This window comes from Poecilia reticulata, linkage group LG12, assembly GCF_000633615.1.
Source record: "Poecilia reticulata strain Guanapo linkage group LG12, Guppy_female_1.0+MT, whole genome shotgun sequence".
NCBI lineage: Eukaryota > Metazoa > Chordata > Actinopteri > Cyprinodontiformes > Poeciliidae > Poecilia > Poecilia reticulata.
Genome location: NC_024342.1, coordinates 15,843,071 through 15,871,018, shown reverse-complemented (window position 1 = coordinate 15,871,018; position 27,948 = coordinate 15,843,071). Strand labels below are relative to the sequence as shown.

Below are 27,948 nucleotides of genomic sequence, written 5' to 3'. Positions count from 1 at the left end.
GGTATTTGTACATTAACACCTGGGGGGCTTGTTGTTCCATAATCCAACAGTGAATATCTCCACGTGACGTGAACGCAGCAAATGACCTCACACGGTAGCTCACAAGCACGAAAGGGCGACGGGGCTCTCTGAACTACAGTACCCACAAGTCACCGTGTGCGTCAACAGCAACAGCTAGGATGTTGCGATAATGCTGGCAGCCAAAGATTGCTGTGGTTGCAGAGATTAGACGGTTGTGTCGAAACCTCAGTCGGTACCGTTTTAGCGGATGACAGACGCAGTACTTACACACTTGCAGCGGACGCAGACTCGTCTCCTATCAACTCGACGCTTATTGGGGGCTTCCCTGCGCTGAAGGCGTCAGCGAACGGAAACCATATAGTTTTTATATATATATATAAATATATATATTATACACACACACAAATGGAAGAAATTAAATAGCCCCACAGACAGTAAGCTATGAGGCAACAAACGGTCGCTGCACTTTCCTGAAGGATGGAAACAGCTTTTTGGGCAGCGCTGTCGCAGTTACTCGAAGGGTACACCGCGTTTGAAGACATTTTCTTCAGAGGATAACCTGGATAACCTTACACGAAATGTCATAGCGCCTTAGCAGCTAGCACTTAGCTAGCTTGGTAACGGCTGGACGAGATGGAGATGGACCTATTTTTCCTCAGCAGCCGCAGCCGACCATGAACAGCTGGCTGGCTGGTAAGAGGAGCACTTTTCCGGAGATGCTTTAACCTCCTGGGCGGTGTAATACACTTACATAACTGCTAGCCGCTCTATAGTTATCACCAACTGGCTTGTGTTGGCAAGCAAATGGGAAATTTCCCCTAAAAGTATCTCACATCATCACCACAAGTGAAAGCGGAATTACTTGCATATTTTTGAGGCACCAGAATAGACTGGATAAGTTTACACAAGGATCCGGGGATATAATATATCACTGCAATAAGCCAGCACATCACAGCGTGAAGAGGGCGAGCGCCACATCTTCCCTGCTGTCATTTCGACATCATGAGGAAGTTCTTTGATTCCCGTCGGGAGTTGGTGAGCTCCGGGCCTGGTTCTGGAGGAGGAGGGGGCAGCAGCTCTGGGTCCAGTCACGCCGGAGGAAATTTCATTGGCAGAGCCTTCACTGTCGGGCGGCACCAAGTCACAGTTGAGGAGATCATTGCTGAAGGTGAGGAAGGGAGTGCACAGACCAGATCATGTCATTCAGTTCACTCTTTTTTTTTTTTAACTCTTTCATTTTTTTTCCGTCATAGCTGGAGAATCAGGGGTGGCTTTTTGTGAATTGCAACCCGGATAGCCCCAATTCTGAAAAGAGAGAGAGAAAAACTTAATAATCTAAAATATTTAAGATATTGAATAATAGATGATTCATTCTTGGTTCATCAAAACAAAACCCAGAAGTTGACTCCCCACCAAAGCGACTTTATGTCTTTAACAGTCAGATTATTGCATCTGGTGATGGAAAACGATCATTCAGGGAGTAAGAAGCAGGTTTTTTTGTTTGTTTGCTTCATGCCGCCCCTCATTCCCTGCCGCCCTGAGCAGAAAGCCTGATGTGGTGTATTTTTCTCCTTCTGAGATACTTACCTTAACCTTAACACCACTAAAACATAACTATGTCTCCCACACAGGCATCACAAAATTTTAAATTTATTGCACCTAAGTATATAAAAACAAAGCTCTGCACCGTTTCTCTTATCAGTACTCTGCTATTATGGTTCAAAGATGGCTACTAGCAGGCGCCAGGCAGTTGCTTTATGCTCTCAAAATGAATGTTTACTGTAGATACTGTCATTTTCACTCTAACAAGCAGCGGTAAGCAAATTGCAACCTAGAGTCATGAGGTGAAATTGCTGATGCTGGACTGTGGAAGCTTGTCTGGAGCTAGGAGGATAACACCCCCTCCACACCCCCAAGCAGTTTAATTGTTGAGTTTTTGTAAATGCAGGAAAGCAAGAAAAGAACTAATGCGCCCTCAGGGAATCAATTGCATGGAGGAAACATGCACTAAATTTGCTGCTGTCGAACATTGTGCACCCGTCTACATATTCCTTCTTCTGAGGCCATAAATTTACATTTAACTCTGTTGTTTTATGAAAGCCCTTGATAGTGTTTGTAAAATGGTGTTTGATCTACTATCTAGTTATAGTTTATCAATTTTGTTTGGCTAAATTGTGAAGTCAACGTTTGTTTCTTGTAAATGTGATCTAGAGATAAAGTTGGCATCGTTAACTTAAACATTTCTCTCTTTTTTTTGTTTTTTATGAGCCAAACACATTTTCCTGTTTTAGAGAGTTGTGTCTGGGCTCCATCTAATCAAGCATTTGAAAACAATTTTTCAAGGTTCTTATGATATGAGTCAGCCGAGCTAATCAGAATGTATTTGTTTACCTTATTATGTGCATCACAATCTTATTTATATCCTCGTCCGTCATCGGAGATGCTCCACGCAGATTTGCAGTATCTGTCTGAAATTGATGACAGTGTCGCAGCTAAACTCAGCAGAATGAATATGCGGCCTGAGCCGTACCAGATGGTTGGGCCTCACTGTAGGCCTCTACTTTAACCCTCCAGCAACGACATGACTAATAGATAACGCTATAAGGCAGCACCATGTGGTCATGATCCTCCGTTATGATGTAAAGGACAAACACTGGCAGTTGTTTGATGTAATGAAGCAAAAAAAGGCTCATCTGCTAGAACAATGATGCAGTCTGAAAGCTTTGATGTGCAGCGTCATTGTGGAGTTGAGTACTTTGTAAATCTACTCTGAATTTTACATCTGTACTTAACGCTAATGATTTCCGTCTGCTTGTTATCATATCTGGTTGGCAGTTTAATGTGACAACTCTTCTTTTTTTCGTTTATTTTAGGTGGCTTTGCTATTGTGTTCCTGGTGAAAACAAACCAAGGGGTGCGTTGTGCCCTGAAGAGGATGTACGTCAACAATGAGCATGATCTGCAGGTGTGCAAACAGGAGATTCAGATTATGGTGAGTGGTTTGTTTTCATGCGATGCTTTTTGTGGCTCTGGTAAAACCACACGTGAGAGCAACAGGAAAAACAAAAGTATTTAGAAAGAGAAACACACGCAGGATGCCTTCCTCGAGCAAGTCGCTCAATTTAGTACAAACAGGACGAATAAAGATGAACTGGTATTTAATTTTCACACAATGATAACCTTGATTTTGGAAAAAAAAAAAAACAACACAACCGGTGTCATAGTATGAACACAAATATTTAAAACAAATTTATAAAAGAAAAATCATCTGGTGTTTTTATTTCAGAGGGAAAAGCAAATGTGGTTTCCTTTGTTGAATCATCTGACTGGTGTTTGTCGTCAGAAGGGAAGCAAAACTTTACAGCAGCACTTTCACAGGCAGCTCAGCAGGAACCCTGTGATTGAGAATTTTAGTGGTTTTGATGTAGGAGCATTTTAAATTATTGCCTATTTGCAATAAACAAATCAAACTTGAACAATTTATGCTGCTCCACATAGCTAATCATACAAGTACTCTCTTCAAATCAAACTCTAAAAGCTTCTTTTGTTTTATACAGTCTCAAAATGATTTAAACCCTCCATTTGAAACATCTTCAACACCTAGTGGAGTCCTTTTACATGTCATGACCTTCTGCAGATGGGATTCGAACATCTTCTGCCATTGTTCCTCAATAACTTAATCCCAATCCTCATGGGTAAAGTCCTCCAGTTCATTAATCTTCTTGGCTTTGTAAACTACGACTATATTGCTCAAATCCAATCAGAGATATTCAACTGAGCTCAAGTCAAGCAACTATGATGGCGTTTCTAGTCTCTTCCACAATGTTTTCTTTCAGATAAGCACTAGCTTCCTCACAAACTGCACAACAGCATGAGAATCTGATTTCCTGACACTTAATTGAATCCATTTTGCCTTCGACACTCGAAGTCATAGAAAGTGAAACGGCACCAGAACATCACTGAGCCACTGCCATGCTTCCTTGTGGGTTGTCTGGGTTTTTTTTTATTTTTTAGCTTAAACGTCATACTTCCTCCTCCAGACTTAATGCTAATCCAACAGCCCCCAAAACATCTCAGATTTGATTCTTTGCTCCACAGAATCCCAAATTCTCTGGTTTCTTTCTGGTGTCTTGTTGTGGAAATCGAAACCTCAGTTGAACATTTTTGACCACCTGATGAATCTGGTGGCACCCTTTGACACTTTCTTTCCTCATTTTTACTCCTTTACCTTTAAACTTGGAAACTTTGCCTCCGCCTGTATATTTATGTACGTTCACGGCTTTTGTTTTGCTTTTGTATCATTTTCCTTGTTTTTGCAAGGTAACAATCGCTTCCATAAACTTCTTGGACGATTTTCTTGACTACCATGAACAAACCATTACCATCAATAATCTGGGCTTTTGAGATGTTCTGCCTCAGAACACAAAAGGAAACTAGTAGGATTTAATGTTGAAGGTAGATAAAATCTATGTAATATTAGTTAAGTATTTAAACTGTGTGGAATTTTTTAAAGCACATGGAAACTTAATTTGCCAATAAACCTTATTCAGATTTGGTGTTTAATAAAAACGAGCACTATCTTTGATTTTTTGCCTTATTTTTCGGTTTGTTTCTATTCTCTCAGGTTGACTATAGTAAAATGTTTTCTGTCATGGCAAAAGGTTTGACTGAATGTTGATATTGGAAAGTCTGAAAGCCTTCTTTGAGTTTAGAGTCTACATAAGACTTTGTCTTCTTTGTGCTGAGGAACTCAGGAAGGAAGGAAGCAATGGACGCTGAGATTACAAACAAGCCAGATCTTATCACTCCACAATCTTCCAGTGGAATCATACATGTTGTTGGCTAACGTTTGCTTTCTTAACCTCCCAGGCTTTCTTACTTTTGCTTCTCACTATCACTCTTCTCACACACAATGACGGTGGCTCACCTTCAACAGTAGTACTTGGAATTTGTTTTTCATTTCTTAATAGATTCCTGATTCCAGCTTCCTATTTCAGCTCCATTTGTAGCGAATACCCTAGAGCTTCATTGCATAAAGTACTGACAATTCAACTTAACCTGCAGCGTTTGCAGATAATTTCATGTTGCATCATCAGTAATATTCCTATATTTGACAATAGAAAGCAGTTTATTCTTGCTGAGTTTTTTGGTGTGATCTTTGTGCGTGCATTGTAGTGTATTAATGATGGTGCATTTGTTTTGTTATTCTTGCAGAAAGACCTCGTTGGCCACAAGAATATTGTTGGTTATCTGGACTCCAGTATCACAGCTATGGGATCCCGAGATGTATGGGAGGTTCTCATACTGATGGACTACTGCAAAGGTGAGGGTTGTGCTGGAACGCCTTGATCAATGACAAACTGTGAATTTAGATGTTGGTTAAACAAGTACAGCGTCTTGTCATAGGTTTTGCACATTTACAACCAAAAAGTTTACATATTTTATTAGAATTGTAGCTAATTTTTTACAAGGTTTTGAAAGTATTTTAGATATAAAATCCGAAAAGTGTGGTGTGCAATTATATTCAGGCTTCCTGAGTCATTATTTTGTTGAAAACATCTCACTGTGATTTTTGCTATATGTCCATACCAGCTCTGTATCTCTACAGGTAAAATGTTGCCAGTTTGTAAAATAGCTCAAGCTCAGTCAGATTGGATAGAATATCTGCGACACTAATTTTGAAGATTCATAACTGAAATTAAGTCTTGATTTTCACAAAGCCAATCTAGCTCATATGGTGCTATGTTTACTGCGCTATGTTTACTGATATAACCTCCACCCCAGTGGAGCTTCTTACTTTTTCTCACAGGCTTCTTGCCTTTTATTTAGCCTCATCCTTTTAACAGTCTAGTTTGGGAAACGCACAAAGTAGCGGTAGAGCAGATAGCTTATATAAAAAGACAGCCAGTCCTTGAGTCCAGGCTGTCCTTGGTTCATCCCCCAACCTTACACCCTTCCCTCCTCTGCCAAGCTTGTTTACAAACACATAATCCATTTTATGTATGGTGTGCTTTTTATTTGTGTTTTATTTATTTTTTTGATTGTCGTGTTTTATTTTGGATTTTTAAAATGTCTTTCAGTCCCAGCGTGTTCCAGTGTGTTCTGTTCAAAATTTAAGTTTACGAGAAGAAACTTGCATTATGATGTCATTATCATTAGATCAGTTGAAAGTAGTCTTGTTTTTCGCAATAATTTCTGCGACAGTTTGTTGTCCAGCAAAATTTGTTACCGTTACAGGCCTAAGTATTAGAGCAGACTCTCCTATGGTTTGCTTTGTTACATTTTCAAATGTTATTTTACAGGAGGGCAGGTGGTTAATCTGATGAATCAGAGACTTCAAACTGGCTTCACGGAGTCCGAGGTGCTTCAGATCTTCTGTGACACCTGCGATGCCGTATCTCGCCTGCATCAGCGCAAGGCGCCTATCGTCCACAGAGACCTCAAGGTGACATTTTAACAGCTTTCCAATGAGCCTTGTTTTTATTTTAAGTATTTAATAACTCTAACACAAACGTGAGCCTGCGTCAGTTCTGCCCTGGAATAAAACGCTTCTTGCAAAGTGAAGTCTTAAATACAGTGAATCTCGGCTCTCTGAACTGTAACGTGTTAATGCCCTGTAATGTACCACTGTGTGCCGCATATTGAAGGAGATGACATCCAGTGTAATTGTGTTAACCCAGCAGCAGCTCCTTCTGTGAATCACCCTGCTGAGACGTCCTTTGAAAAGCAATGATAAGTATGTTGGTGTGAGAGGAAGCTTCGTTTAATTATTCATTGGTCTAATAGCAGAGAACAATGTAACTTGTTAGCATGCTTGAAATAACTTCACCTGCTGCAATTAGAGCCGTGTAGCTGCATTGATTTTAAATCGTGGTTTCTCAGTAGTTTTGATCAAAATGGAAACACGACTTTTTCGCTGTAGAAATGTAAAAAGAATTCACTTAAAAATTTGTGAAAGGTTTGCTTCAACCTTGTGTGCTGTAATGTGAAGGTGACAGTAGTTTAATGTGATTGATTACTTTATCTTTTGAAGATATAACCATTACAGTTTTCTAGGCCCATTTCTGTTTTTCTCCAAAAACTATAATCGATGGCATTCCAAGTGTTTTTCAAAATTTTTTGTTGGAAAAATTGTGTTAAAAATGAAGCAATTGCATTAATACAATTATAACATTTTCAACTACTTGGAGAGCTCCAAGTTGTTGGAAGAGATGTACTACATCTGGAAAGAAAATTAACAATCACTCCTCATCAGGTTTAGAAAATGTACTTGTTTTTGTGTGTGTGCGTGTGTGTGCGTGTGCGTGTGTGTGCGTGTGTGTGTGTGTGTGTGTGTGTGTGTGTGTGTGTGTGTGTGTGTGTGTGTGTGCGTGTGCGTGTATGTGTGTGTATGTGCTTACTTTACTGTATATCAGTCCAGCTGAATGTCAGTAGATTCCAGGGTCCCTCTAGATAATAGGTACAATTTACTCAATGTTATCTGAGATACCCGTCTTACCAAAGCAAAAGCCTCGTATCTGATCTTAGCCTGGTGGTTAATTGCTGCTTCAAATCAGTGCTTTGCTTTGAAACACTATACTGTCTACAATAAAGTCTTATCTGAAGATCTCTGAGTAAAACAGAAATGTCCACGCATCCACAGGTGGAGAACATTCTCCTGCATGACAAAGGTCATTACGTGCTGTGCGACTTTGGCAGCGCCACAAACAGGTTCCAAAACCCGCAGACCGAAGGAGTGGCAGCAGTGGAGGAAGAAATCAAAAAGTTTGTGACTTTTTAACATCTCAAGCTTTCTTTTATGACTACTTATTGTAAATAATGTAACTCAATTGCTTTTTTGTTTTTTTTTACACAACCTTTAAAAGGCATTGAGGATAAAATAAACTGAGACATTATTCACTATTTATTCATTGATTTCTAAAGGCAATTATTTGCATTGGATTTTATGTTTGGGTATCAGATCAAATGATGCTGAAAACAAACTGCATTGTTTTAGATTTTGTTTTGAAGTCATATAAAAAAAAAAACTATAATTTCCTTTCCCTTCTCAATGATATTCTACTAAGTGTTGGTCTATCATATGAAAATCCAAATTAAAAACTTTGAAGCTTGAAGCTGTCATATTTTTAAAGGGACCAATATTTTAAAAATTAACTTTTTTTGTGTATTGTTCAGACTCTTAACTGTGGGATCTTCACAACAACTAGAATCTGCAGTTTTTTATTGATGTAATATATGACTTGTATTGTGTATAGTCAAAGCCCTGTGTTTACAGTTTCTGCTTTATTTTGGCACATCAAATCTGATACTCCTACTATTTTAAATGTTTCGTCTTAGGTACACGACTTTGTCATATCGTGCTCCAGAAATGGTAAACCTCTACAACAATAAGATTATAACTACAAAGGCTGATGTCTGGGTGAGTAGGATGAATATTATTTGTGATAATAACACCTTAATCACAATGTGATTGTGCTTATTGTCCATCATAAATAAACCAATAAAATCTACAAACCTACAAATTTTATGAAATGATTGAATAATCTTTTCTCAGCTTTTTGGTGTGTCTGGACTCATCCGTTCCTTTCTCCTGTCACTGGGTGTGCATGTGGTTTTTCTTTCCAGGCGCTGGGCTGTCTGCTGTACAAGTTGTGCTTCTTCACTCTCCCCTTTGGTGAAAGCCAGGTGGCCATCTGTGATGGCAGTTTCACTATTCCAGATAATTCCCGTTACTCTTACGATCTCCACTGCCTCATTCGTTAGTACCTGTCAAATAATATTCTTTGCTCTCTGCTTGGTCCAGATGTTTTTGTTGTGTTTTCTCGTTTAATTTTTGGAGATTTAACATTTTTCTACATTACATGTTTTTTGTTTTTTTAGGCTACATGCTGGAGCCGGATCCTGACAAAAGACCGGATATCTATCAGGTGTCCTACTTTGCTTTTAAACTCGCTCAGCGGACTTGCCCTGTTCAGAATGTGAAGGTGAGTCTCTCTCTGTAGCCAAGATATTTGATCAATTATGGAAAGAAATGGCAGTCTGAAAGGCATATTTCAGGATTTTTAATGTGGAGGTAAAAAAGTTAAAAGCAGAAGGATGTTATCAGAGGGCACGCACAAAACTATCACTGTACCTAACCCACACAAACAGCCACATGCATGGGATGCGCTTGACACACAGAAACAAACAGCAACGTTGCACCGCAAACCTCATGGTGACTTCCTGAACCACACAAATATGCTACATGGACTGGATGTGCATAGCCCACAAAAACAGCGGCTCTGGTCAGCACAAGGCCCAACACGCACAATGTGGCACACACACACGCAGTTATGTGGCTGTTTAGCCTACTTTTTCACAAAGTACACAAAATAATAAAGGCAGGAAAGCAAAGCCACAGGAGAAGGAGGACGGAGATTCTCAGTCAAATAGTCAAATAAATATAATTGTTTTTTACTCAAAGGAAAATCTCAAGGTATTTACAGCAGATAGGTCTCTTTGCATCTTAACTTGGTAGAAATCCAGATTAGCTGAAGTAAATAGTTTGAGATGTAGCAAGATGAAGGAGGAGTTTCACTGTCTTAAGACATCTCTTAAGATGTCAACATCTGATGTCAACATCATCTTCTCCTTTTTTGTAAATCTGTAAGTTGTTGTCATGTTTTCATTATGTGATATATACAGAAGTATATAATTACACAAAAACTGAAGGTACGGGGCAATACACAGTACAGTGAATGTAAAGTGATTCAGCTTAAAGTTACTGTCTGATTTAAAAATAAAGCAGCGTAGCAACCTAAAGTATTATAGCTGCTTAATCCACTCAATAAATTTTAATGTTTTTGAAAAGTTTCTTTACATCAGTACCTCCATAGCCCAGTGAAACACATTATATAGATTAATTAGACAAAGACTGATGTTAGAACATCTTTATTTCTGTTAATCATGATGATTTTCTGCCAGTAACTAATTTTAGATTACAATATTTACATCAGAATAAACACCATCTGCAGTGATCTGTAGATTAGCATTAGCAAAGTTAAACTTTGAGCCTTATTGAAACTTTTTTTTTTTCAATTCTATTTTTGGGGATCTTAAGTGCTGTTTGGTTTTCATGATTGACCTTAAAAACCCACTGAGGTCAGCAAGTTAGTCATCTTAGAGTATCTCTGCAAGACTCCACACAGCAACATTTCAGCTTTATTTTCTGCATTTCATTCAGAATTTGATGCGCATTTCCTTTTCAATATTTGCTTTTTTTCTTCACAAACTAGAATTCTCCGATTCCTCCCACACTTCCTGAGCCAATCAAAGCGAGTGAGGCTGCCGCAGCAAAGAAGAGCCAGACTAAGCCCAGGCAAGCATGACCTCATTACTCTGTAATACCCTTAAAGCTGTAGTGACACCACATTTTGTGGAACTAATTACTTACAGTCAGTATCCCGATACTCATTAAATAATTATCTTAACAGTGTTTTTCCATGATTAACGCGAAGGGAATTATGCTTCCTTTTGTCGTCAGACTCACAGATCCAATTCCCACCACTGAAACCTCCATCACCCCTCGTCAGAGGCCCAAAGCCGTGCACACCCAGCCCGCTGCTGGCATCCTACCCATCCAGCCTGCTGCCCTCACCCCTCGCAAGCGAGCTAATCTGTCTGGTGCCGCAGCTCAGTCTGTGGGTACGTATTTCACTCCGCTGTTACTCTGTTTCTGTCACCAGAAAAGCAAAACTTTCTGATAAAAAATGACATAAGTGCATGAATCCTACAGCATGTGTTTGGAAATGTCGAGTGCAGCAGGTCTTAATAGGAACAGATGAAATACCCACGGTGATGGATTGAAAAATTAAAGTAGTCTAACTAAGCGGCTGCTTCTTTTTTTTATTCTGTATCAGTGCTTCAGGTGATGAGCTTTTAGTTGGTGATGTTATTCAGCCTCAAGCATTTTAATAAAATTCATGTTACTGTGAATTCATTTAAGTTTTATATGAAATTGTGCGTGTTTACATGTAGAATTGAAACTGATGGATGCTGCTGAGTGATGTGCTGTGTTGTTATTCTGCAGGAGTCAGCTTAGACCTCTCCCAGCCAGCTGCAGCTCTCCAGTCGCAGAAGGTACAGACGTCAGCTCAGCCGTTCATTCAAACACAAACCAACGCAAATCAGGTTGCTGCTCCACAGAAGCAGGTACAGACAGTGACTCAGGAAAACTTTCTTCTACTTTTTTCCTGTGAAATGATGAATCATCTTCATTATCCCGTCTGAAAATGTAGATAGAATTGTGGTTATGTGGTAGAAAATCCTGGTTCTTCTTCAAATCATATAGTGTTACATATGTTTGTGCATTAGAATGTGCAGCCGGCTGCAGCTGCTGGAGCAGAGACGGCAGCCTCTGCAGCATCACAAGTGGCCAAAGCTGACGCTGCACCGCAAGCACAGCCAACATCCCAGCAACAGGCCACGCCTTCTTCTTCTGTGGTTAGCTCCGCTCCTCCACAGGCAGCGCAGACTCCGTCCAGCCCTGCCGCACCTCAGCGTCCAGCGCGTCGCAAACAACCGGGTCAGACTCAGCCACCAGAGGCTCAGCCCTCTCCGAGCCAGGCGTCTCCGGGACAACCAGAAGCGGCTGCGCAACAGGAGACACCAGCTCCAAGTCAGCCTGCTTCCACTGAGGCCAGCCAAAAATCAGCTCAGATCGTAAGAGGCCAAGCAACCTCCGACCTTCACCTCTTCTGTCCTTTTCCTGAAGTCCATTCGCATATGTAATAAAAACAATTCTGATCGTTACACATTTGTTTCTCTTCGTCTGTTGAGCAGACTCCACCTGAGACTCCAAAGACATCTGAGGACCGAGGTCACCAACGTGTACCGAGTGATGCAGCATCAAACGGTGCTGCAGATCCTGTCAGTGACTCCACACAGCTGCTGCAGGGGGATAATGGAAATGTTGCTCTCAGCCAGTAAGTGCAACTTTTAAGAATTTAGAAATATTTCAAGAGTTTAAGATCTTAAATTCATTTTAAGATCATTCTGTGGATGATTGTGTTTTGCTAGTTGAATTTTTATCACCAAAAACTGGTAACAATGAACAAAAGTTGTCATATTTTTATTTTAAATACAAATGACATTCAGCCAGAAGAAATGTTAATTACATTTGGCTATCTTCCTTTATTTAAGTGAATATGTTGCAAGTCTCGCTTTAAACCACCACTGGGCTTTTTTTTTTTTCTTTGGCAAATCATGACCCAAACCAACTTCAGTCAAATTTCTTTTAAGTTATTTTAATAAAACCTCAAGTCAAGTGTTTACTGTTTAAGAAATATTTGACCAAATGCAAATTGTCTTATCTTTGTGGTAAGTATACAAAGAAAGAATTGTTTAGAAATATTTGCCATAGAATCCTAAAGTATTCTTTATATTTACATTTCAAAATAAGTTAAAAGGACAAAGAAATCTAGAAATCGAAGCATTTTTATAGACACATTAGCCTTACTTGAATTAGTGTACACTTGTAAAACCTTAGGAATTGACAGAAATATCTTTGCATTTAACCACTGCTGAAGCCGATTTGCATTTGCTTTTAAAAACAAACTGTTTTTTCTTGTAGATCACTTGTATCTCAACCAAACGCCGCCGACTCTGTTCAGCCGAGCCTTTGCGATGCAGCGCAGGACCAAAACAAAGCTGCAGCTACCGTCCCTTCCTCTGGTTCCTCCAACACCCCCACGCAGCCAGCATGGAACCCGTTTGACGACGACAACTTCTCCAACTTCACAGCTGACGAATTCAAAGCTGATGACAAAAAGTCTTCAGGTAAAATGTGATTTTTTTATTTTTATTTTTTAGCAAACATTTATGAGATTTAATTACACCTTAAGTCATAGACAAGATGCATTGTGCTACAGAGGTGGAAGGACAGCAAATATATCATTTAATAAAGGTTGGAGTTTTTTGTCTTTTGATGTAAACAATGAATGATAATTTTTTAAAAACAGATATGGTGTCAGATTCTGAGGTAACACCTTCGGAAGAGCTGATTCCAGGTCTGCAGGCCTCATCTGTGGAAAACACTTCTCAAGAAAATGGTATTGACAAATTCAAAGTTTTTCTACCTGCTTCTAATTCTAACTGTGGATCTGTGAGATGCTGTAGTCGTCATAACTGTCTTTGTTTGCTGTAAAGTTGCTGTTTAGAGACAAGAGCTTTAAGTTTTTGGCTGAAAGTCAAACAAAATGGAGAGTCCAGGAAAAAAAAAAATTCTCTTAACTATAAACAGAACTTTATACTAATCACTTTGCGAAAGTTTGCATCTCAAAAATCAGTTGTCAAAATGTTTAGATGTGTTAAAATTTAAGTCAAATTTATTTGCAGGTGTTGTGTGTGAGTTTTGTTTATTGAAAATCTTCTAATTTTACACAAATCTTTATGCCAGAAGGCTCAAAAATGTTATGATGTTCTAATGACGTTCTAGTTGTTCTTAAACAAAGGGAACTTTAAGCAAATAAGAAGTTTATATTTGCACAAAAAGACACATTTAACTAAAAGAGGAATTAGATAAAATCTGTTATCTAGTCTGTTTTTTAAGCATGTCTGCCATTCTGATCACAAGGATATAGCATCTTACACTATATCCCATGATAACAAAATAAGTGATTTAAACTCCTCTATCATTTAAGCAGTACTGCACTATGAGACACAACACTTTATTGGTCTCAGTTTGCAGAATCATCTGAATATTTAATTGGACATTGTCCTGAACTTCTCTATCTTTGTCTCCTAGCTGAACGGTCATCTGCTATTCTGGACTCGGGAGCCTCTCTTTTGGTTGTCCCAGATCCTTTCCATACCCTTGAACTGTCGGATGCTCCAGGTAAAGGCCCATTTTATTCTAATGAAATGTGAGAAAAAAACAATGTTTTATTTTATCTTCATATAAATATTTGAGAACTAACTGCAGCAACTGAGACATTGGCACAATAATGATGAAGAGCTTCTAGATTTGAATAAAAATTAAACACATACTGTATTGTACCGCATTTTTCGGACTATGTAGCCCAGTGCGCCTTTTCTGTGGATTTTTCTTCAACCACCAGGGGGCTCCTTAGAAGCAAGTGAATCATTGGAAGTCAAAATTGGAAATCAAAGAAGAAAGTGCTGATTTTCATTTAGAACAAGCACATGCTAGCAGCAGGCACGACGGAGAAATGTTTTCAAACTCAAACCCTCTCAACATGGAAACAACACGAAGAAATTCATATGATGCAGCTTTTAAGTTGAAGGTTATCGATTTGGCAGTACAGATCGATAGCTGCTACACGTAAGCTCGGCGCGAACAAAACCATGGTTCGGCGTTGGAGACGCAATGCTGCGTCCTTAATATCAGATTTGGAAAACCGAGAGCGGGGGAGATGCCAGCGGCTTATAGCCCGGGGCGGCTTATATATGTACATTTCCAGTTTAAAAAAAAAAAAACTTTGAAGGTGCGGCTTATAGTGAGGTACGCTGTATAGTCCATTCGAACTCTGCCAATTTGAGTCAGTCTTGAGCATATTTTACATCTTTTTCTGTGTCGTCTGAATGAATTTGACATCGACTTACAAAGAACACAATGTTTGTACATAAGTTTTTCACTTTTTTATTTTCTGGCCTTCAGAGAAGTTGATTGAAGGTCTCAAATCTCCTGACACATCTTCACTCATGCTTCCTGATCTGCTGTCATTGTCTGATCCTTTTGGAGGGTCTGTGGAGTCTGTGAAAGGTACGAAAGGTCTTTTTACCTGTTGTTAAACATTTTTCAACCCAAAAAAGGCTGAAACAAAAAATCATTCAGGGCTGACTGCATTAAAAACAGAACAGGGTTAACCTGCAGCTCGATTCAGCGCAAACAGAAACAGTAATGTTATCAATCGCAAACCTTCTTATCTCTATGTAAAGAAAGAGTGAAAGAATCAATAGTTTTATATTAACAGTGGGTGAAATGACATATGTGTAAAAGAACTGGCTTCAAATGAATCAACAGAATTTATAAACTGGCTTTTTTAGTCCTTCTCCAAGGTTGTCTCTGTGCTGCCTCTGGTGGCCAGATAGTTCCACATCATCACTTGTGATTCAATAAACGTTTAGACATACAGCAGAAAAACTGGACTTTTAACAGCTTAGATCTTTTACGAGCATTTAAAATTATGAAACATATCAAAGTGAGAATTTAGATATTTTGTTAACTAGATCCCATTCTTGTGGTTTTTCTCCCCGTCCCAGACCCTCTCACTGCAGACGACTCTCTCCTCGGGTCTCTCATCTCCGGACCACCCGCAGCACCGGGCAGCGCCACCTCCTCCATTTCCTCTGCTCCCACCTCTGCCACATCTGCTCTGGATGATTTCAGCCTGCTGTCTGGAGACTCAGTACAGCCGAAAGGGGGTAAGAGTCTCTGCATGGTGATGATTTAAAGTCACTCGGTGGAGCATGAATATCTTTGACAGATGTGCTCTGATAGGTTTGTTTCTTTCCTAAAAAGAAAGAACTATTTTTTTAACATCCTGGTTCTGATTTTTTAAAGAGTAAACTATGAAGAAACCTGGTATTGAATAATTTACAATCTGTAGGTCTCAGAGGTAGAAATGCATTAACATCAGATGCTACTTGATGAGATGCTGCTTCTCTAGTATTTTGATTCCTAAGTGGGTTTAAGATATCAGATACATCAGCCTCCTCCTGGTAAAAATGTGTATAAAACATTCAAATAAATTATGCATATTGCAGTAACATAATCTCACACTGAAAAATGTAGCCAAATTCAAGCCTTTTTTGAATATTTATTCAGTTGGGGTTAAAGAGAATTTTATTTTAAGATTTTGTTTTTGTTAGTTAACATAGCAATCCTTTAAAATAAGTGTACAGGAACTGTTTCTAATTTATGCTGGTTTGAAGTTGATCAGAGTCTCTAGAATTTTTAAATTACAAATTAGTGATAAATTTTTAATATGGGATATAAAAAAGATGCAACATGGGCTCTTAGACTTCAGCCAATGGTCACTGAGCTAAACGAGGAGCCAAGTTTTTAATGTGGAGGCGACTCTGAAGTGGCGACTCACAAAGTCTCTATAGCAACCATTAAACATCACCTACATAAAGGTGTCTGAGGCTTGTCAGGATGAAGCTTGTTGTGTCCTACCATCACAAACACAAACATGTTGAGTTTGCTAAACTGTCCTGCAACTTTAACTGGAACCATTTGTTTTTTTCAGATAAGTCTAAGCCCCTTTAAGATCATAGTTCCAAACCATAAACACACCAGCACACACTCGCCATTAAGGATCTTTTCGTCTTTTCCCATCATACGAGTTGGTTTGCTGAAGTGACGGTAGAGTGCACTTTCAGAGCATGCAGATAAGTTGTTCATTTCTCTTCTCACTGGAGGAATCATTAATTTGACATCAGCAATCTTTAGACTTGATAAATTGTGCTTGAGGAGCCCTTTTGTCCTCCATCATGACACGAATTGACATCTCAATTCATTATCTTCCCTTATAGATCCGAAGTGAGTCGGTTCGCTTCATGATGCCTTGAGTTCGAGTGCAATATTGACACTAATCTTTTAGAAATGTGTTGATTGAACTCTTCTGATTCCACTCTTGGGATTTTGAATCATATAGAAAATTTCAGCAAACAGTAACATTCTAGCTATTTTTTGTACCTCCAGAACAAAATCATTTTTTTAATTCAGGCCAACAGCGATACCAAACATCCTTCATTTTTTAATCCCATTTATCATCGAACTCCCCTAAAGGTAAAACGTTTTTGATTCGCTGTTTAATAGTCAGGGTATTTTTCTTCACATGAGATTAATGATCCTCCTTATAATGGGTTTTCAATCAGTTTAATCAAGTTTAAAGTCTTCAAAGTAGCAGAGTGTTCCTGAGCTGTCACGAGTCATCTATAAAATTGCACTGTCTCTCTCAAATTAAAAACAGCACAGCTGGGGTTTAGTTATCGGTTCTTGGCTGCAGAGCAAAAATATTTAAATACTGTTGACTCTGCCAACTCTGAATCACAGCCTGACTGTGTGCAGCAGGTGACTCCAGTTGCAGATCACCGATTCCCTCTCATAATGTGCCGTCAGACGTAATTTTTCCGTTTACAGAGCAGCAGATCTATTTGTCTTGAAAAGCCTGGATTGAGAGCATTATTTTAGAGAAAGATGGAAAATCTTTTTGTAATTGCTGTGCATATTTTTATGTGGAGGAGGCATCATTATATACTGCTGTAGTAATAAAACATCATCCCAGTGGCCCCTCTACATTATATTGTTTTTCTTACCTCGTCGATCTGAGCTTTATTTATCGTCTTCAGACTCGTCTCTCTTGATCTCAGACTTCGAGGCCCAGTCGGCCAGTGCGGAGGCTGCTACAGAGGACGACTTTGATCCTATTCCCGTCACAGGCCGAAAGAATTCCCAAGGTACACCTTTAAAGTTCTTTATTCTCACGTGGCTGAAGTCATCTTTGAAATAAAACGTTAAAATCTAATTGGTCAAATAGAAACGTAGGGATACAATTTTTGGAAAAGCTGTAGCTGTGATTGGGTAAATTTTTTTTCTTCTTCCTTCTTCTCCTTCCTTCCTTTTTGACTGCTTTCCTTGCCTGTTGTGACTCCCACTCCTCTGCTTCCCCTCCACCCCCACCTCTGTTTGCCCGTACTCGTCTCGTTCCCCTCCCCTTGTCTCTTCGGCCAGTTTCAGGAGGCCACTCGCGCAGTAACAGCGGTGGTTCTGAATCCAGCCTGCCCAGCTTGGCCCGCTCCCTGATGCTGGTGGACCAGCTCATCGACTTGTAGATGGCCCCCCCTTCCTCCTTCATAGAAGCTGTAACTCTGGATAATAGTCCGGCATAGCATAACAACAATCAGCCGTGTAGACGTAGATAGCTCTCTGCACCCCCTCCCTGACTTCCTCCCTTCATTATAGAAACATCCCTCACCTGTCAGCGTTTCTTCATTCCTACTTTTCTTTCATCGATAGAAGCGTCCGCCATCTCTTCATCTTTCATCTTCACACTAACATTTCAGCTTTGTTCTAGTTGCCATGCATTATGTATGATCCACCGAGAACGAGCAGCCAATTCACCGTCCATTTTAAGCACTAGTCATGTTAGGGTTTTTTTTTTTTTTGTCAATCAGGATAAAAGCTATCAGTTTATTTGAAGAATACAGCATTTTGTCTAATAGCAAACAAACAAAAAAAAAGATCATTGTCGTAATGTAAAGTAGACATAGTTCTAAGTGGTTGTAGTTCTCGTGCACAAGTGAATTTGTCGTGGTTTGCCTTCCTAGATTTTCCTCCCTGAGTTTATTTGCACAGAAAAAAAAAAGAAAAAAAAAACACGGAAAATTTAAATGATCGTTCATTCAGGTGAGGTTTATTTGAATTAACAAAGCCAAACATCTCTGAATCTGATGTCACGTAGCCTGATTTGCAGGGAGATGCATAAATGTTAGACTTGTTTGAGTTGAGGGATGGAAGATCTGTACGACTGAAGCTGCTGTAGTTGAGCATGAAAAACAGAACCGTGAGTCATTACACGCTACATTAACGTGCCATAGAATAACCCGAGAAGTGACGAGAACAGCAAAGCAAAGACGAAGCACAGCGCACTCCATAATTATTGGCACCCCTAGTAATGATTTTTATTTAAAAAACTCACAGATAAAAAATTTTTTTGCTTCCTGTGTGAAGTGGAAAGATTAGCTTGAGTGCCTGCCTTGTTTGCCACACATCTAGTTGTATTAAACCTTTAATTGTTGCTCTGACTGCAATTAGCATGTTCTGCTATACAAAGGTTTAAAAAAATCCATCAAGAATATCTTGGCCATATTGTTTGGAGTTTATTAAGAAAGCAATTTTCTGATTTGAGCATCAGAAGATCAAGATGCATTTTATCTCGTGTTTTCTTGTCTTTCCCATTGTTAAAAGTAATAACATTTTGCCGCTTATCACTATATCATCATTTCACCTGAGTAAAACAAAAACACGCATTACCAATCAAAATCTCTGAGGCACTCTGAGAATGTTAAAAAAGTAGGCATAAACTACAAATGTGGCATTTTTTTGTCATTAAAGATACTTTACTGTCTTCGGATATTTCGCTCACTAAAAAACTCAAATTTAAGGTTTGGACTTTTCTAAATGTTTCCTGTTGGGTTCATGCTACCGCAGTAAAAGATTAATTAATTTTCAGTCTTTTTTAAGCATCTTTACCAGGCATGCCAACATTTGTATACAGTGCTGTACACTCAACCATTCAATATGAATAATATTTTTTCTTGTCTATTCCACTTTGCTTTTTTTTTTAGATGAAGATTTTAAGTTGTTTTCCTGAAGGAAGGTCATGTTGGAACTTAATCAGAAGTCGGTGTGTTTATAGCAGCGTGCCATATCTGTAGAAATGCATGAAATCTTGATAATAATGTGAGAAACTAACAATAATAGGACCTAGCAGATAAAAAGTAGCAAATATAAATATACACAACACTCTCCAATCATTTCTTGGCACTGTCAGAAATCTCATTAGACGAATATTTTTTCACACACACACTCTTTTGTTTTCGCACATTTAGTCCACATTCTCCAATCCCTCCTACATTCCTCACATTTGTTTACTCCTTATTTATGTAAATAGATATCTGCAGACTCTTATCCAGACCGTATATATGAAGTCATTGTCATAAAGCTTTACACGTGGAAGACATATTGCTTTATGTGTGAATCTGATGTACATGTCATATATATGCATATATATATATGACATTGTTTTCCTGTTAATACATGTTAATATGAATAGAGTGTTAGAGATTGAATGTAAGAAAAAAATATTAGTCTATATTAAAAATCTATATATGATTCTTAACATCATAATTGTTCAATAATGTTAAAGAATACCTGAAAATGTCATTCCTCTGTGCAGACATGTGACTTTTTTATTTTTCTTCTTGGTTATAAATGCTCTGAAACTGTCAGTATGTTAAAATGTATAGAAGCTAACCCTGGTCTCCGTCCAGCCTGGAAGATTAGGCCTGAACCCATGTCTTATCCCACTCTCGTGAAAAGAAAAATGAATCTGTGTGTGGTCTGTTCTCATGGACAAGTGGACAATTATATTTTTTATTCAAAGCAGCCGGTGTATAGAGGGGGAGTTGAATTGTGTGAATTTTTGGTCCCATTTCATTAGATTTTTTTTTTTGTGCTTCTTAAGGCTTTTTTGACTAATTTTAGTGATCACAGGATTCATATCAAAAAGCATGGCAGTGTTGTTGAATGTTACAATCCCATGCGTTGGTATACAGTGTTCTGAAAAGTGTGCGTGTGTGGACTCTAAAGTGTTGGGTGTTTTTTCCAGTAGTCTTCTTGTGTTGTTGTTGTTTGCTGCAGAAATGGCATTTGGTCAGTTTGTCCTTAAATCTCCTCTGAAAGCACAGACCCCCTCTCCTCCTAAATTCTCTCAGGTGGTCAGAGCTGCATCTCCTGCAGCACGCTGACCTACTGCTCTCCCGTTCTCTGGAAGTATGCGTTTACTTTTGCAGTTTACAGAAACAACCCTTGTCTTGTATTTAATGTTTTCGGGGCTCTGTGGAGTATGGCGGTCTGAAGGTGCAGCCCTGTGGCTGAAGTCCGATTATCACACAGCATTATAAACATTATTGAAGGTCAGAACTGTATAGATGTTTCTGTAGGATAATTTAAAGGGGTTCATGCTTCTGATACATGATTGCAATGAAAATGGCTACTTTCACTTGTTTGTTCTTATTTTTATTTTATATGAAAAACGGAATTTAAAAAAAGCACAAGTTTTATTTTTGGAGAAAGAGATTTAGAAATATCTTTATTTTATGTAAATGAAGTGCCCAAGTTTAATAAGTTAGTTGGCCATATTTCAACAATCCATGTGCAATATTATTTTAAATATAGCTAGCATTTAAAGGGGAGCTATTATGCAAAACTCGCATGTTCCAAGTTTCTGTACTTTCATTTAAGTCTCAACTGCTTCTAAAAACCAAGAGCTCAAGAAAACCACCCAGCCTCTTTTTTGGCAGTAAGCTAATGTTCTTTGGTGTCTGCAAAATGAGCCTCCTAATTTTTAAGTCACATTCGACAAACGCTGTGCTGTTTACCCAGCAGCAGCTTATATGAATTTAAAGTGACAAGAGGCCCTAAAATAGCTCGTTCTGAAAGGAGTTCAAAATGGAAAGAACTTGACCAGACTAAGATCTCATAATTTAAGAATAATTTTGTATAAAGAAATGTAACAAACATGTTTTGTATAACCCATAGGCCTTTCAAGGAAGCATAATAGATCCCCTTTAAGTGACAAGCGTAGAAATATCAAGCCCAGAATCTAAAGGTTGTGCCAAAAGGATACAGTATGGAGTGAGCTACTCAGATGTTAATAACATTTCCCCTTATAGTGCAGAAGGTTTGAGTAGAAAACAACAACAGGAAGACATCTTGAAAGCCTTGTTGTTATATTTACCGGAGTTGCTGCATGTGCAGTTTTGAGGCTTAAAATACCCAATGATCACGTTTCTGATCCTCCAGCTGAACATCAGTCATCTGCAGTTACTGTCTGAACCTATGCAAGTCCCCAAGCTTTTTCCCTCTAAGCGTTAGTGTGCTGTTGTATTTACTTAAAGCCAAGCAAGGCAAGTAGCTGGTGAGAAACAGAAGCCCCAGATTTGTGGTTTTTTTTTTTTTCTGTCATTTCCCCCAAAATGAAAACAGTCAAGCTATGTGACATTATCAAGTGTTTTTGAGATGCCTCCTTGTCATTATGGCCTAAACCTGCGTCAGAGCTGTGATACTGTGTGCTCCTATTTTTGTGAGATAATTTAAGAATTATAAAGGGATGGCTAATAAAGTACAAATGTGAATGTTGACTTTTTGACTATTGATTCTTGTATTTCTCAAACAGTTCTCGGAGTGTTTCAAATTTCAGAGCTTGGCAGATTTATTCATACCCTTTAAACTTTTCCACATTGTGTCACTTTACAATCACAAACCTCAACCTTGGATTGGGATCTTATGTCATGGAGCAACATAAAGTAGACCCTACACAGTACATGGTGTGGTTTCCATAAATTAATTTCAGATTGTGTTTATCGAAATGAGCAGGGACTAACGGAGGTGCTCTCTTCAGATGAGATCACAGCTTTGCACATATGAACCACATGAAGTTACGTAAGTTTTCTCAAGAGGTTTACTACGGATTTACACGTTGGAGAAAAAGAAAACCAAGACCGCTGTCTACATTGCCCTCTCTGTAAGACGTCACACTCCTCTCTTGTGTCTGCCTTGAGCCACTTGGTCATTAATTGTCTTTCTGTTTTGCTATGAATGTGTTCACATTGCGCAGATCAGATTAAATGTCAGTGTCTGTGTAACGTCGAACCTTCGTCTGTTTAAGATCAGATTTAGCTGACTTGACTTCCAGACTTGCTTGGTTTTGCTTTTTTGATAATATTTTCTGTAGTTATGAGACGCTTGTCCAAAAGCTGTTCATGGGTTCCCAGATTTTCACCTTCACAATTCTTACAACTGGATATCACTCTTTGAGAATATCCTGACTTTGACTGTTTCGCTTTACATTCAGCTCTTCTATCGTGGCTTAAATGTAGAGCATCCACACTGATGGGTGTCACCTGTTTAGGTGCAGAAGTGGTTTTGCTTCGTTGTTCTGCAATGTTACTGATGGACATTAGTGCAGAACTTTGGCTAGTGTTAACTCTGTCTCTGTCTCTCAGATTTATGCCTCTTCATTATGGTTTTGCTCTCAGGTTTGCATATCTCTTTAAATTTCCTCACGATCCTCCCTGGATTCTGCTGGTGTGGTAATGGCACCCTCTGCTGACACTACTGTAGGTGCATATGGAAATGTCTACTTCCTCTATGTTGCAGGATTGAAGAGCAGATTTTTCCCTGTGTGCAGCTGCAGTGAATAAATCATAATCCTGCTCAAACCTTGTCCAGTTTCCTTCCACTTTGGGAAAATGAGAGAATCGGGTTGTTGAAATTCAACATGTGGATCTGCCTTTGTAGTTGTACTGGAACTGCTGGGTCAGATGATCTGCTGGCTTTCTTTGACGGGAGTCTGCAGATGAATTTAACATCATGTTTATTGATAGAAGCAGGAAAATATGAAATTACAATGTCTGAATGTCTTTTACAATATGTTTTCAACAGTTTTGAACATTTACTCATTGTGTGCACATTTACATGTTGGATAGAAAGAAAGATTAAGATCTCATCTGACCAGAGCTCCTTCTTTCCATGTCCAGTCCATCTGTTCATCTGGACAGCCGTGTCTTGATTGGACTGATGTTGAGGCATATTATCTCAGCTTTTGAATTGAACAGTATTGCATGAAAAATTCAAAGCTTGTGATAATGTTTTATGACACAAACCTGCTTTATTAAACCCTCTCACACACACACACACTGAAAGTTGTGTGTGGACAACTTCCTTGTCCACACACACTGATGGGGCCAATAAAATTAAACTTTTATTTGTCTCACTGTATTTTATTTTGTGAGAGGAAAAAAGACGCAACACTTTTCAGATTTTCGTGTATGAAACATTTTAAAAGCCAAGTATACTTTTCCCTCCACGTCGGAAAAATATGCACTGCTTTATGTTAATCTGTACAAATAAAAAAGTTTATGGCTGTAGTGTTAACAAAATTAAATGGTTACAGGGGTATGAATATTTTCACAACCACTCTATCTAACTCAGGCTCCTCTTTACAGATGGAGAACTTTTGTGTGCAGAACTTTGTAAAGTCATGCTCTTCTTTTTAGAGTTCTTTGTTTATGGTACTCATAAAATATTTGGCTGCTTTTTATCATGTACAAAATAGTCAGCATTAAGTAGTTTTGATGAGAAAATATTCCACAGTTGTGTTTAAGATGAATGAAATTATGTAGAATATAAGTAAAATGAGAATGCAGAGATATGAATATGTTTAAAGGAAATGTATTTGGAAACGACACAAAGATTGAAGTTATGTATAGAAAAAAAATACATGGGAATGTGAAAATAAATGTGTCCATTTGAAGTTAAAGACGGCAACAGTGCACTGAAAAATATAAAAATAATAACTTTGAGTGATTATGTAGTTTTTACAACAACAAATTTGTTGTAAAACTACACTACTACTACTAAAGTTGAAACTATAAAGTTCAAAGCAAACCATAATATAAACATTATATAAACTGCATCCTGATCTGGCTTTAGGTGCCATTTTATTTTAGGTTTCTTCATAAACTTGTTCTTGTACAGAGTTGCATTTAAAGTTTGAAAATAATTGTATTATTTTAGAGAATTTTTATTGTTGGACAAAGATGAAAAAAAGTTTGAATATGTCACATTACTAACAATCTGCTTGGATTGTCCTGTAAATCTACACAGGTAAGACTCTAAATGTTTGTGTCGCAGTTAAGTTGTGTAAAGCAATATTAATATTAATAAGTGAATTTGTCAATTAAACACTCAGTAAATTCGTGTTCAACTTTTCTTTTAAATCTATGTGAAAATATGTCTGACGAGTTGAATCCCTCAGATTTAAAAAAAAAACATTACATTTATCTGTATCTGTTGCAATTTTCTTACAAGATTCTTTTTGTTTCTAGTTTAGAGATTCTTTATGAAACATTAATGTAATTTGAGGAAAACCTTCAGGGGACATAATCTCACTTTCCTCTCTGTTATTGCGCACACAGACCTGCAGAGGGAGCTCTTCACACTTCACGCTGCTCACTCTGCAGCTCCTGGGCAGAAGATCCATCAGAGCTCCGCTGCATGTGTCCCCTACAAACACATGTTGCTGTCAGACGAATGCGGCGCTCAGCCCCGCCCTGCACGCGTTCCCTGCTCCAACCGTCATTTCATACCTGTTAACCAAGGATCCCAGAGCCCTCCTCCAAGCAGCGCCATCATCTCTGATGTCTTCCAGCTGGCCCCGTTTAAACCGCAAAGGAAAGAAAGCGGGACAGCAAGCAGAGTCTCCGCCTTTTCTGCATCCCATAATTCTGCTGAAGCATCAGATGTTTTCCTGCAGGCACCGTTTGGGAAGCGGCAGGAAACCAGCAGAGCTGCTCCTGCTAACACTCAAGCATTCATGTACGGGACTCAGCAAATGAGAAACAGCACAAAGTGTCACCCTGTCGCCCTTTTGCACACGGAGGCCCCTCTGCTCCAGCAGCCCGTGGCGGTGCACCGGGTCGTGTCCAGGATCGGTCAGCAGGCCGCCGTGGGCTCAGTGGCAGTGGGGCCTCTGCATTCCTGGACCATCGTGGGAAAAGTTGTGGCTGACCCATTCACCGCCGCACCTTTTCAGCCCAGATGCTCCCCAGGGAAGCCTTAGTGTGTCTTAAAAAATGCAAAGTCAGAAGAAGAAGAAGAAGCCAAAATATAGTTAAACTGCAGTATGACTAAAATCCCACATGTAAGTTTGATGTTGTTTCAAGGTTAAGGCTCTACCTCAGTCGTCTCATTTGCTTACAGTCACCATATCAAGTCATCATGAACAGTTTTGTCTTTATTTATCTATTCAATAATCATATAAAAGTAATTAAGAATGTTCCAGATCAAAAGTTTGTATGCAGTTTTCTCTTTTACACACGTGGTCAAAATTATACATACAGGCTCAGATATATAGATATTTACTGATTTCTGCCATAATTCTGACTCCATTTTCAACCACTGGCCTCGGCAAAATTGTTAGTCAAGTTTTAGAAGGGTTGATGTCAAGGATTTTAAATCAAAAAGACATTAATCATCCCAAAATACAAACTGATATAATTGTCTTCAAAGAGTCATTGTAGCTGCTGATGGCTGTGGGAAGGAAGGATCTCCTGTAGCAGTCTGTGTTACAGGTTGTCTGAAGAAACCTCTGACTGAAGATTTGTGTAATATGGAGAAAACCTCCTAGAAGCTTAATGATGGTCTGCTCTGTACATCAAAATCCAGTTGTGATGCGTGTTGGGCGTCTTTGTCCTCTTGGAACATATTTTAACCATCGAATCTAAACTGTCATTTGCACACAAAAGCAAAGCTCAAAGTTAAATAACTACCCAGGAACCACTGAGGTAAAAAGTAAGAGCTGCTTTTGAGTGACTCGAATTTAACATCAACATGGATTTAGTCCATTAAGAAAATAAGAACCATCTACTCTAAAACTTAGACATTTCAGCTTGACTTGCTGCATGACTGCATTTGGACAAACCAAATGCTTTGTGGCAAAAAGCTGAGCTGTTTGGCCAAAAGGACATAAAATGTGAAGAAGAGACTTTCAAAGCTTGTACGAACTGTAAAACAAGGCGGTGGTAGAATCATGGCCGGGGCCATTTCTTAATTAAACATATATTCTACGTGTAAAAGCCTAATGCGTCAGGGACCAACCCAGCGTACATGAACTCAAGAAATTCCTGTAAAAAGTGGTCAAAAATCCAGACAAAACTATTCCAGGGATTCGTTGACGTCCACAAGAACGTGATTTCCCTGCTATTTGCTCATGGACATTTATACAAATAGTAGTGGGCCTAATATCTGAGCCAATATCTAATTTTAATCAGAAAAAAACAGTAAATTTGAAGGTTGTCCAGCCAAGTCTTGTTTTTGTAAACCAGTGTTGTTGTATCTTGCATTTCTAGTCCAATCCCCAGAAAGAAGAGGTTAACTTCATCATTACAAGGCCCAAGTTAAGATGACCTCCATTTTCATGGGGAGTGAATGTTGATATTTTTTTATCACTTTTTTTATCCAACTAAGAAGTTTTACTTCGATTTAGAGGAAAAGCGATTCAGCTGTTAGTGCGTCGTGCCAGAAACCATCAGTTTCTTGGCAGCCCGAAGGATTTGCTTGGCGGCTCATGCCTTAAGCCTATTAAATCTTTCCTGTTGTTTACATATAAACTGCAGATTTTGCTTTCATTATCAGTATTAGGAGATTTTCCAAATGTTTTCAGTTTTCCTGTCGACATTCAGTACCGCAGCTGAAAGTTACCATGTTACTGCAAGCCAAATCCATGTTTCTGTTTCCAAAAGCACTTCAAAAAAATCCCAGCAGCTCAGCAGAGACTTTGACGTAGCCGGTATTTAATTATCCTAATACCGGTTTACACGCTAAACAGATACTGACATAAAACACAGTTTAGTGTATGTTGTTTAACTTTTCTGTCTAGTCCGTGAAATAAGTTTTAAGTGTAGTTTGTCAGCGTATCACAGATTAGATTTTTTATGTGATAAAATGTTAAATATAAGGCTTCTGAATCTTTTATTTTGGTACAATGAAGGACTCTGTTTTTTGCTCAGGCTTAGGATTCCTGGATGTGTACACTGTATTACCTGCTCAATTAATACTGGATAAATAAAAACAACGAAAGTTAAAGGTTTTATCAGCCTAATATAGCCTTAAAAGCTTCATGCTCTGGATCTGTTGTTTTATTCTTATGTGTTTTTATGTCTCTGAGTTATATATTAAAACAGTTAAAAGTGGGTGCACACTTTTAACATGAATCTCTGAATGTAAATCATCTTCATTTTACCCACAGTTCTAACCTGTTCTTGTTCATTTTTTGCCTTTTTTTCGCTGCTCATCAGGCGATACATGCAGGCGTCCCTGGAAACAGCTTTTTCAAATTTAATCCCAGTTTAGGATTAAGCACCAGTGTTATAAAAACACTCAACATTATAAAAAATACTCTTTATTTTGTCTTGAGACGCCTCCACGTTTTTTTTTTTTAAAGTAACATTTACGTATTTGCCTTGATGGACATGTAACTTTTTATTTTGAGGTGATGCTATTAATAAACAGTTGTGGCAAAAACCTTTCCACAGTGATGTAAAAATGTTTTTTTTTAATGTTTTTTTAAATTTTTT

At 38.6% G+C, this 27,948-nt stretch overlaps 1 protein-coding gene and 1 long non-coding RNA gene across 4 annotated transcripts; one reads left to right on the top strand and one right to left on the bottom strand.

The window, feature by feature from the left end:
• Positions 1-51: 51 nt before the first annotated feature.
• On the top strand, positions 52-27,899 carry LOC103473710 (AP2-associated protein kinase 1-like). Of its 3 annotated transcripts, none has more exons than XM_008424145.2 (20): positions 52-1,189; positions 2,895-3,013; positions 5,236-5,344; positions 6,324-6,466; positions 7,664-7,785; positions 8,359-8,440; positions 8,647-8,779; positions 8,902-9,005; positions 10,296-10,378; positions 10,544-10,704; positions 11,090-11,211; positions 11,374-11,721; positions 11,842-11,984; positions 12,632-12,837; positions 13,020-13,109; positions 13,805-13,894; positions 14,678-14,782; positions 15,283-15,444; positions 17,398-17,484; positions 24,790-27,899. In XM_008424145.2, the coding sequence occupies exons 1-20, from the start codon at positions 1,024-1,026 to the stop codon at positions 25,431-25,433; spliced, it is 3,219 nt and encodes a 1,072-aa protein (XP_008422367.1). In that variant the 5' UTR covers positions 52-1,023; the 3' UTR covers positions 25,434-27,899. The 3 variants fall into 3 exon arrangements, with proteins under 3 accessions (XP_008422367.1, XP_008422366.1, XP_008422368.1); XM_008424144.2 differs by having other exon boundaries at positions 54-1,189; positions 17,377-17,484; XM_008424146.2 differs by lacking the exon at positions 24,790-27,899 and adding an exon at positions 17,759-21,951 and having other exon boundaries at positions 94-1,189; positions 17,377-17,484.
• LOC103473711 (uncharacterized) lies at positions 21,757-24,878 on the bottom strand. Its single transcript, XR_535059.1, has 2 exons — positions 24,792-24,878; positions 21,757-23,162 (listed from the first exon to the last, which is right to left on the bottom strand). It is a non-coding gene; the product is annotated as an uncharacterized LOC103473711 (long non-coding RNA).
• Positions 27,900-27,948: the final 49 nt, after the last annotated feature.

Coding starts and splice junctions, on each gene's coding strand:
- LOC103473710 (XM_008424144.2), top strand. CDS start 1,024: ATGAGGAAGTTCTTTGATTCCCGTCGGGAGTTGGTGAGCTCCGGGCCT. Junction 15,445..17,376: donor CTCAGTACAGCCGAAAGGGG/GTAAGAGTCTCT, acceptor TATCGTCTTCAG/ACTCGTCTCTCTTGATCTCA. Junction 17,485..24,789: donor AGGCCGAAAGAATTCCCAAG/GTACACCTTTAA, acceptor TTGCGCACACAG/ACCTGCAGAGGGAGCTCTTC.